This window comes from Macadamia integrifolia, chromosome 1, assembly GCF_013358625.1.
Source record: "Macadamia integrifolia cultivar HAES 741 chromosome 1, SCU_Mint_v3, whole genome shotgun sequence".
Lineage (NCBI taxonomy): Eukaryota > Viridiplantae > Streptophyta > Magnoliopsida > Proteales > Proteaceae > Macadamia > Macadamia integrifolia.
Window position 1 is genome coordinate 26,521,557 of NC_056557.1, and position 10,795 is coordinate 26,532,351.

The 10,795-nt window shown below is 38.4% G+C and overlaps 1 protein-coding gene across 1 annotated transcript; it reads right to left on the bottom strand.

The window, feature by feature from the left end:
• Nucleotides 1–6,182: 6,182 nt before the first annotated feature.
• Nucleotides 6,183–6,776, bottom strand: LOC122072793. The gene has a single exon (XM_042637206.1). It carries the CDS (start codon nt 6,774–6,776, stop codon nt 6,183–6,185), a length of 594 nt encoding a protein of 197 aa, XP_042493140.1.
• Nucleotides 6,777–10,795: the final 4,019 nt, after the last annotated feature.

Genomic DNA, 10,795 nt, shown 5'->3' on the forward strand with positions numbered 1-10,795 from the left:
AGTTGGGAGGCCAAGAATATGAGAGGAGAGAGATTCGGTGAGGGTTGCATTTATGCAAACCCGCACAAAATCGTTCATCTTTCGCCAGATAAGGTATTCGGGGTTTGGGGAGGTAGTGTTGTTAGAGGTAATGGTTTGAGCAGGAATTTGAAGCGATCCATCCAGATGGCCCATAAGATCGGAGCTGATGAAGATCGATTCAAGTTGTTCTTTCCAGAGAAGGTAGTTTGTTCCATCTAATTTGACAGCAACTACGTTTGAAAGATTGGTAAGTGGGAAGGAAGAGGTAGTGTTTGAAGCAGCCATAGTATTGTTGAGAGAAAGAGGGAAAGAAATTTTTTTTTTTTTCGTTAGACCTGGATCGGTGGCTGTGATACCATGAAAAGATACAATTTCAATTGTGTTTGAATTGCTTACTTTTTGGGTAAGCAAGTATTGCTTTATATAGAAAAGGATTTACATCAAATAGATTGTTATAAGGAGAGAATCAAGAATAGACTATTACAAGGAGAAAATCAAGGAGAAAATATGTATGGACTGTTACAAGATAACGATTAAGTTATGGAGATTTGAAATTTAAAAATTTAAATTCAAATCTGTCTATCATAACAACATATTCCCATCCGTTGCAAAACCACAAAATTAAGTGGGATCCACCACTTCTTCTTCATCAAACACGACATCACCTAGCACCGCCACCCTTTCCTCCCTCTCTTATCCCTATGCCTTCCCTTCCCTTCCCTTCCCTTCCTTGCAACCCATCCATCTGCTATATTTCTGCAAAATCCATCGCTACAATCCAATGTTGAAATGACCAACGATGTAAACAAGGACAAGCCCAATGGCAAACACAAGGTATTGTAGAGAGGAAGGATGAGAAATGCTACTCATTTCCACCCAAGGATTTCAGTAGTTCCATCATCTCCGATCTCTCTTAAGGTAGTGGAGAGTATTTCACAAGATTAGGTATAAGGACTCCTCCTAAGTATACTTACATGGTTCTCGACATAGGAAGTGACATCATTTGGATCCAATGTTCTCCTTGCAGCAATTGTTACACCCAAACCGGTTCTCGACATAGGAAGTGACATCATTTGGATCCAATGTTCTCCTTGCAGCAATTGTTACACCCAAACCGATCCCATCTTTGATCCAAAGAAATCTGGCTCTTACGCTGGCATTACTTGTTTGTCACTGTTTTGTGGAGGCTTAACATGTTTGGTTGCAATAAGCAGAAGATGTGCATCTACCAGGTCCAATACAATGAGAGATATAGAAAGAGAAAGAGAGAAAAATAAAAATTGGAATCCTTAAGTGATCGTCTTCGTCGCCGTCATGAGTTCTCTCCGAATATCATCCACGGTAGTCGCTTGTAAAACAGAACAACCCTAAACCTGCAACTTAAATTTTAATCAATTGGATTTGGGGGTTTTACAAGGAGCATAAAACGATAAGTTTAGCCTTCCTTAAGGATAGATTTGCCATTTAGAAAATAGTAACCACATCACATCATCACTTGATGCTTTTCATCTAACGAAGTGGATTTAAATGTAATTTCATTTACAAAATAGGGGTTGTATTCAATATTATTAGAAAACGAAATGGTTACATTATGTAAATTTTAAACTTAAGGATGGTATAAGAAAATTTTCCTTTAATATACACATGTTCTTTTACCAAAAAAAAAATTACACATGTCCAATCCAGACCCTTCCATAAATGTCCAAGTTAGGAAGAATGTCATTAGTGGGGATTTATGACAATCTAATTACATTGATGTCCAACAACATGGCTTTTTTGTTTTCACCTTTAAATGGGACTTACAACTAATTTTTGCAAGTACTTTTTAACATTTCCTTGGCCCATCACGTCCTTATCACTATGGGTATTCTAGGCAATGAAAAATAGATTACAATAGTTCTGCAACCTACCTACGTTACAACTAGTTTTTCTTTAAACAATTTCTCTTTGAACCAAATTTTCCTTCACCCATGGTGAAAGGAGAATTTCTTCAGGCACTTTTTTAGGTTTGTTAGATTATAATCATTAAATCTAGAGCATTGAATAAAGGGCATATATTTTTACGAGATACAAGCAAATTATATACTATACTAACATGTATATAATATATTTACATATTGATCTATCCTATATATTATTTGAAAAATATAGTAGATTGTAAAATCCAAAATAGAGTATCATAAAAAAATAAAAAATAATAAAAAAATAAAATAAAATAAAATCATATACTGGATGAAAAGGGAAAAGTTTCCCACCATTATTACTTCATTCCAGAAGGAGAAAATTGCAGCACTTATGAAAAGTAGTTGAACTGCTGATGATTGAAGAGAGAAGAGAGAAGAGAGAGAGAGAGAGAGAGAGAGAAGGAGCAAACGTATTTGAAGCATATGATCTTCTTGGGGTTCCTTATCTCTCACAATAATATCTGTTATAAATATAGGCAAGAGAACAGTAACCAGTTGTGTGACTATTGTGCTAGTTCCTAGGCCAATGGGGGAGGCGCACACATGGGTTTCCACTAGCGAGCACATAGGGGGGTAGGGGTCATTTAACAGAAACTTGTGTGTATAGATATATGACCAGTTACGGTTCTTTTTCCTTATAAATGTATGGACAATTTAATTTGTGGTGGTTGCATTTCGTTGAAGGGAAATGGGAAAGGGAAGGGAAGCGAAGGGAAGGAATTTTTTTTCCCCTTTTGAGTTGTTTGGTGCAACAGAAGTAAAGTGAAATGAGTTTCTTGTTTGCGCTTGCACGCCCACCCTGTTGTTTCTCCAAGGCCTGTAATAGTGGTAGGTTTCTTATGGAGTCTTCTTAGATGACTGACAACTTCCTCTTTGTCGTCCTCGAAATTCAACTTCGTTTGAAGCACATATGTTGCTTGTGGCTTTGAGTGAAGAGAGAGAGAGATCGTGAGAGTAGATGAGAGTTGCAAGCAGGGTGAGACAGAGAGATCGTCTGCCATGAGCGGGGTGAGAGTCGCGAGCAAGGAGAGAGAAAGATCGTGAGAGTAGGATTTAATTTTTTTTTTTCCTATTTTGGTGGGGAAATAAGAAGGGAAATTTTAATGGATAAGCGAAATTGTTTTTACATGTAAAATATACTTTCCTTGCAATCAAACATCTAAAATTTATTTCCCTTGGGAAAAAAATTCCACTTTACATAAAAAATTTACATTCCCCTTCCAACCAAATGAAGCAGGAGGGAGTGTGGGGGCTGTGCCAAGACAAATTGGGATGGGGGGGGGGGTTGAAATGATTGCCCCATAATGCTTACCCTATTTATGCTTCTACATGCATTCTTATTGGTGCATATGCCAATGTAGGAACTGCACTCTCGAACAGAGAACTCTTCCCATATATATATATATATATATATATATAGAGAGAGAGAGAGAGAGAGAGAGAGAGAGAGAGAGAGATTTGATATTTTTAATTTCACATTGCAAAGTTGTAGTTGTTTCAAGGGTTCTGATTCGACTGGAGTGGTTGGAAGTAGAAGGTTTTGGAATCTTTTCAAACTTTTGCATTATTTGTTGGAAATTATAAGGCTGGTGAGTGTTTTGAGTAGAAATATATATATATATATATATAAGACCAACTCGGCTTCAGAGCAAGACCTCGATCCAAATCTAACCCAGCTCGGTCCAACCCTATTCCTGAAATTATCAGCCCTAGGGTAGCCCATGGGTTTATATTTGGGCCTGGGTTCGGGTTCGGGTTCGGACTGATTTTTGTAATGACACAGACAAATTGTAACGTGTAGACTGGGTTGCGGTGTCATGGCATGAGGCAACAATGTTATGTTATCGTCGGTGGCACATTGATGCTAGAGGGTGTCCGCGTGGGGTTTGTGTTGTGTGTCAGTTTGATTCCAACTGCAGTGGTGGTGCTGGTGCTGGTGGCGGCGCCGCCTGTCAGTCTCCATTGATGATCCATCAAGGAAGTATCAACTACTGGCTTCGTTTGTTGGCGTAATTCTGCTGCATTCACGGCGCCCATCCCAACCTTAGAAATTCATTCCTTAATATTTTTAAATTTTCCAAAGACGAATTGATCCTTTTTCTTTCTTATAATGCCACAAAAGTCCCTTTACCGATCATTAAAAATAGAAAAGGAAGAAAGTTATTCTTTAGACCTAGTCTGTTGTCCCTGGCAGTATTTCTTTTTCTTCTGTCTTCAATACGTTTTGCCACGGTTTTCCTTTTTCTGTACGTCATTGAAACACCTTTAAATATGTTTAAGAAAAGTTCCCCCTTTAGATGACCCTCCCGACATAAGGGGGAAAAAAAGAAAAAAAGAAAAAAAGAAAAAAGTAAGACAAGGTATTTCTGTAATAATGTTTACCCACATCATCATGGATTTAGGGGATGGTATCGATATCGGTATCGATATCAATATCTTTATCTATGGATCGGATTGGATTAGTGAGTATTGGTCGATTTTATCCTTTTCAAAAGGAAAGTACTAATTTTTTTACTACTTTACCCTTGAAATGATATGAATAATCAATCCAGATTGATCAAGGAATGGGGATCGATCTCAGTCGACATTGATCTGATACGACTGATACAAGACCGATACTTGAAACCATGACCCACATTGTATATTTAGCATAAAGGAAAAAAAAATAAGACTCTTTAATTGCCCAGTCCTACTTCTACATCAATATGGGGCCAATAATGGAATACAACAACAATAACAATCATAACCTAATTCCAACTGAATGGGGTCAGCTATATGGATCCGATATGGAAAAAAGAAAAGAAGGTAAAGAAGCAAAAGAGAGGTTAAAAAGAAGAAACTTGGGAGAGAATAGAAGAAGGTATATCAGTATAGAAAGATGCATAATGGAAACATCTCTTATAAGGGGTCCGCAACACAGGTCCTTGCTCTCCACGAAACTCTATCTGAAGTCATACTAGGGTCGAGCCCTACACTTTGCATATCTTTTCGAACCACCTCGTTAATAGTCATCTTTGGTCTGCCCCTACCTTTTCTAGCTCCCTCCAAATGAATCTAGTCACTTTTCCTTACTGGGGCTTCATAGGTCTTTGTTGAACATGATCATACCACCTCAATTGGCTCTCACGGAGTTTGTCTTGGATTGGTGCAACCCCCAGATCATTTCTAATACACTCATTTCTTACCTTATCTCTCCTGGTCTTGCCGCACAGGCCTCTTAAAATTCTCATCTCTGCAACACTCAGTTTATTCAAAGTACTCTTCTTGACTGCCCAACATTCCGCTCCATACGTCATAGCTGGGCGAATAACTATTTTATAAAAATTTCTCTTGAGTTTAATAGGCATTTTTTTGTCATATAACACTCCCAATGCATCTCGTCATTTCATCCACCCCACTTTAATCGTATGAAAAATATCATCCTCTATATCCCCCTTTTTGTAAATGATAAGCCCCAGGTATTAAAAACAATCTCTCCGGGGTAATTCCTGTTCCTCAAGCTTCACCACTCCCTCCCCTCCTCTAGATTGACTAAAGGGGCACATCATATATTCTGTCTTTGTTCTGCTCAAGCTAAAACCTCTTGATTCCAAGCTTGATCTCTATAGCTCCAGTTTAGTATTAATCACATCAATAGTTTCATCTATCAACACAATATCATCAGCAAATGGCATACACCAAGGAATCGAGTCTTGGATGTGCCTAGTTAGGTCATCCATTATGAGTGCAAATAAATAAGGACTTAAAGCAGATCCTTAGTGTAACCCAATTGTGATTGAAAATTCATTATATTGTCCTTCTGTCGTTTTGACACTCGTCACTACTCCCTTGTACATATCCTTGATTATATCTACATAGTTGATCTTCTCTTCTTCAGGACATGCCAAATTAGCTCTCTCGGTACTCTATCATAAGCTTTCTCTAGGTAAATAAAGACCATATGGAGGTCCTTTCTGTGTGTTCTCTAAACTTTCATAATCCTCCTTAGGAGTTAAATAACTTTTGTTGTGGATCTCCTTGGCATAAAGTCGAATTGGTTCTCCGATACCTTGGTTTCCTTTCTTAGGTGAACTTCAATAACATTTTTCCATAGGTTCATGGTGTGGCTCATAAGTTTTATGCCTCTATAGTTATTGCAGTTTTAAACATCCCCTTTGTTCTTATAAATTAGAACCACAATGCATCTCCTAAGCTCTTTCATACTTCAATTGAGTTCTCATCCGGTCCCATAGTTCTACCTATGTTCATTCTTCGCATGGCCTCTTTAACCTCGATTTTGGCAACTTGTAATAAATGTCCATCAGGAGTATTGGCTTCATGGTTACTCCCCTCCACATCTGGGTTCACCCTATTAGTCATAGTATGTTCATTTAGTAGGTTACAAAAATAATCACCCCATCTCCTCATAATGTCCTTGTTCCTTACCAGCACTCTACCATCCTCACTTTTGATGTATCTGACATGGTCCAAATCCCTGATCATCCTTTCTCTTATCTTAGCTATCCTATAAATCTCTTTTTCTCCCTCCTTTGTGTTAAGATTTTCATACAAATCATCATATTTCTGTGCCCTAGCTTTCCCCACAATCTTTCTAGCATCATTTCTAGCTATGTGATATCTTGCTCTATCATCAGGCTCTTTAGTCCTCTGCCAAGTTTTAAAACAATCCTTCTTAATCTTAATGGCAGCTTGGACCTCGTTGTTCCACCACCAAGTCTTTCTAGGGATATGTCTTCCACCCTTAGTTAAACCTAATACCTCTTTAGCCACCTCCTTAATGCTAGTCGTCATTGTAGTCCACATCTCGTTAGTATTTTCCGCATAGTCCCATGTGCCTCATTCGATCATTTTATCATAAAACGATTTTAGGGGCACTCTGCGTAGTCGCCTCTAATTTATTTTAGGGCATAAGTGCATCACCTTTTTATGTCGCCTCATACTAAACTGCATATCTATGACCACCAGTCGATGTTGTGTCGTTAAACTCTCTCCTGATATAACCTTAAAATCTTTACAAAGCAGTTTGCTGGATCTTCTAGTCATAAAGAAATCAATTTGGCTTGCTTGCAATCCACTCTTATAAGTAACTAAATGCGCTTCTTTTTCTCAAAAAAGGTATTCGCAATACAAAGGTCATATGTTATCTCAAAGTCCAACACTTAGGTCCCCTCTGCGTTCCTCTCTCCAACTCCATATCCTGCATGCACCTCTTTGTAGCTTCTATGATCCTTGCCTACATGGCCATTAAGGTCCCCACAAATAATAATTTTCTCCCCCTAATCGAGTCCTTGCATCATTTCATCCATATGCTCCCACCTCTTCGTAGCCTCTACGATCCTTGCCTATATGGCCATTAAGGTCCCCACAAATAATAATTTTCTTCCCCTAATCGAGACCTTGCATCATTTCATCCATATGCTCCCAGAATTGTACCTTAACCCTATCATCAAGCCCTGCTTTTGGAGCTCATAAACGCAAACTATGTTAAAAATTTCATCCCCAATCACCAGTTTAATGGCAAGAATCCTATCTCTAAGTGTCTTAACATCCACAAAGTTATTTTTAAGATATTTGTTAACTACTATTCTCACTCCCCCTCTCCCACATTCATTTTCGAAGCACCATAGCTTAAAGTCGTCAAACCCCTTAGCTTTACGACCTTTCCATCTCATTTCTTGAATACATGCAACGTTAATCCTTCTTTTCCTCGTAACATCAATCAACTCTATACTCTTACTCGTCAGCAAACCAATGTTCCATGATGCAAATCTAAATTTGCGCTAACCCACAAAATTAGAACCACAAGACATGCTATAAATGATAAAAAAAGAAGGGTTAATTAAGAGATACGTAGTAAAATAATCTAAAAAAGATCCATACAAAAGTGATTGGTTGGGTATAAATATATACGGGGCTGGATACCTACCTGACGCACCAATAGTAAGGATGCAAATATAGATATATAGATACTAGAATGAGTAGAAGTCAGAAGTAAACATGCAACTCGTCAAACTCAATAGGCCAGCATAACATAAACGATACTATCCGACTATAGCATAGCATGCACACAACAAGACACAAATTTGCTCACATAAACACACATACAAAAGATATCAGATAGGGTGACTACAATAGAAAAGTAGTCAAAGGTAGTAAATATGGAAACTTCCCGAGGCTAGGGGAAAAAAAAAAATACAATAAAGGGGAGGAAAAGTGTAGGAGGTGTCCATTACTACTCAAACTATGGTGGCAAGGATGCCAGTCAACGCCTAACCAGAAAACCTTAACCCCGTATGTTGTTGGCAGCAAAGGTGGTGTGCAGCCCAAAACAAGGTTTTTTTTTTTTTTTTTTTGTAGTAGGTTTCGGGGAGGTGAAGAAGGTGCGTTAGGTTTCTTTGGGAGGTATCAGGGGAGGTGGGTAAAAGGAGGAGATAAACGTAGTTGGTCGATATAGGTGGAGTAGAGAGGGAGAATAGTCAGGAAGGGGGGAGTTATGTAGGGTTCGGGGCATGGAGGGATAACAGGAGGTGGAATCAGTTGAGGTGGGAGAGGGCCAAAAGGGGGAAGGCTTGATGAAGAAAGGGAGATCTACTCAGGTTAAAAAGGGGAGGAAAAATCGGTAGCGGACGTCAAGAGCAGCAGTCGGGGTTAAGCTCTCAGGGAGGCAATAGGGAGATTCGGTAAAGACGAGAGGAATTAGGAGTGAATTTAGGAGAGCAATTAGGAGAGAGGGAAATCGGTTGAGAATGAGGTAGGGTCAACGAAGGGGGGGAGTCAGTTGAGGGTAAAATAAGAAAAGAGAAGGAGGGGGAAACTGTAGAGACGGTATGAGAAGGAAGTTTGGGCGAGGAAATAGTTGAGGGAAATTGGGAGATAAAATAGATGAGGGAGATCGGTGGAGGAAATAAAGAAGTAGAGAAGATAGGTGATCGGAGATAGCAGTGAGGCAGCGGCGGAGAAGGGGAGGAAATGGAAGGGGGAGAATCTGGGGTAGTTTAGTTGTGATACTAACTTGCCTGGTTTAGGGCTCAACTTCTACCACTGCTGCCACTGCCGGAGAAGGGACTGGGTTCAAGTGTCGGTGATCAAGAGGTTAGAGAGCCGTGCGTGATCGGTGAGATCGTCAGTAGCCGTTATCGCAGAGAGTTGTAGGGAGCGTTATTTCACCTGATCTATGTTTGGACACAAGGACTGCACAACGAGGGAGCATTCTTATGCCTTGCAAAAATATATTTCAATACTCTTAATAGTTTTTGTTTTTTTTTTTTCATTGTATATGATTAGGTGAGTTAGCTAACTCACCACAGCTAACTAAATATCATTGATTCTTGTTATTAGGAATCTCCTTCAAATAGGGGAAAATTAAAAAAGAAAGAAAAAAAAAAAAAAAAAAACACCAAATCCATGTGTTATTTCTACATTTGCTCTATTTGTTGTTATTAAAAATGCATAGAGGGACATTTATGGCAAAAAAGACATAAATTATCAGCTAACTATACATGAAAATACATGTTCAACTCAATACATATTCAACTCTTAGATTTTGTTCCTATTTGTACAATCTTCTAAAGCAAGAAAAGGATTGTGAATTTGAGTTCTATCCATCAATTTAGTTCTTTGATCCTCTACAATTGAAGAGCCATTTATATTTCATGAGTGGATTCATTCAAATCATGTTGAGAGTTTCCTTAATATGGCCCAAATATCTTCCATATGGCATATCAATAAGTTTTAAATTTTATGGATAAGTAGACCTCAAAGTCCCTCACCCTTATGTCAAATTTCAATGCGGACATAATTTATCAGGGGGTAATATAGGGATCGGGTTCCTCTGTCACACGACAAGGTGTGTAGTGCATATTCAAAGACCAAGAACGCTTAGGCACGTAGTCCAAGTACTCAATGTAATTCAAGGCATTTTCAATAGTTGGATGCACGCTACACGACATGTTACATGATAGAGGATCTCGATCCAATAATTTAGAGAGCTTTAATAAAAATCTAGGACTATGGCAAAATGCATGATAATGGTAAAGTCCACGAACATATGTGGGAATGCATAGGAATAAAAGGGGTATTCAATTGAATTTTTGAATCCAAAATTTAATACATAGTTAATCCAAAAGCATGCCCCCTTCAAGACAACAAAATAACTAAGGCGGGTTGTGTAAATAGGTCTATCAACTTGGGGCAATGTAATTTGAACTTTGGTATTGACTCAATGATCTACTGGGCTGGATCGTTTGGTCAACTCAGATATGTTGGTATGGTTAGTGAATCAATTTTTTGAATATAAGACATTCTTGCATGGCCCACTTGTGAAGATGTACAGACCAATTGGCATATCAAGTTTCAGCAAAAATTAAATTACATACATATTAAGAATTTTAAAAAATGATTAAAGATATAAGATTAATAAAAGAAAAAATTAGTTTAACTTGTTATCACCAAATCCATGACATTTAATTTGGACAAATTTTCCCTCACCATAGGGTTCAAAAATTCCTATAGGGTTTTATGAACATTGCCTTTGAAAGATTTGCCTTTCTCACTAAAAAGCCAAAGATTGCTTTAGAGGCGAATCCGCCAATAGTTCCATGTAAAGCCCCCCCCCTAAAATTGACCATTAACTTAATAGCATGAGCCCCTAGCATCGGGGCTAGCTTTCTACACATCAAAGACCCTGAATCAAGCCCTGCCCACTGGAACAAGAAGTAGACCAACAAAAAAATGAAGGAATATTTTGATCCTTACCAACTTGATCTTGTTGCCCCCGATAACAAACATGCGTGAACCATTACCCGAAGTAT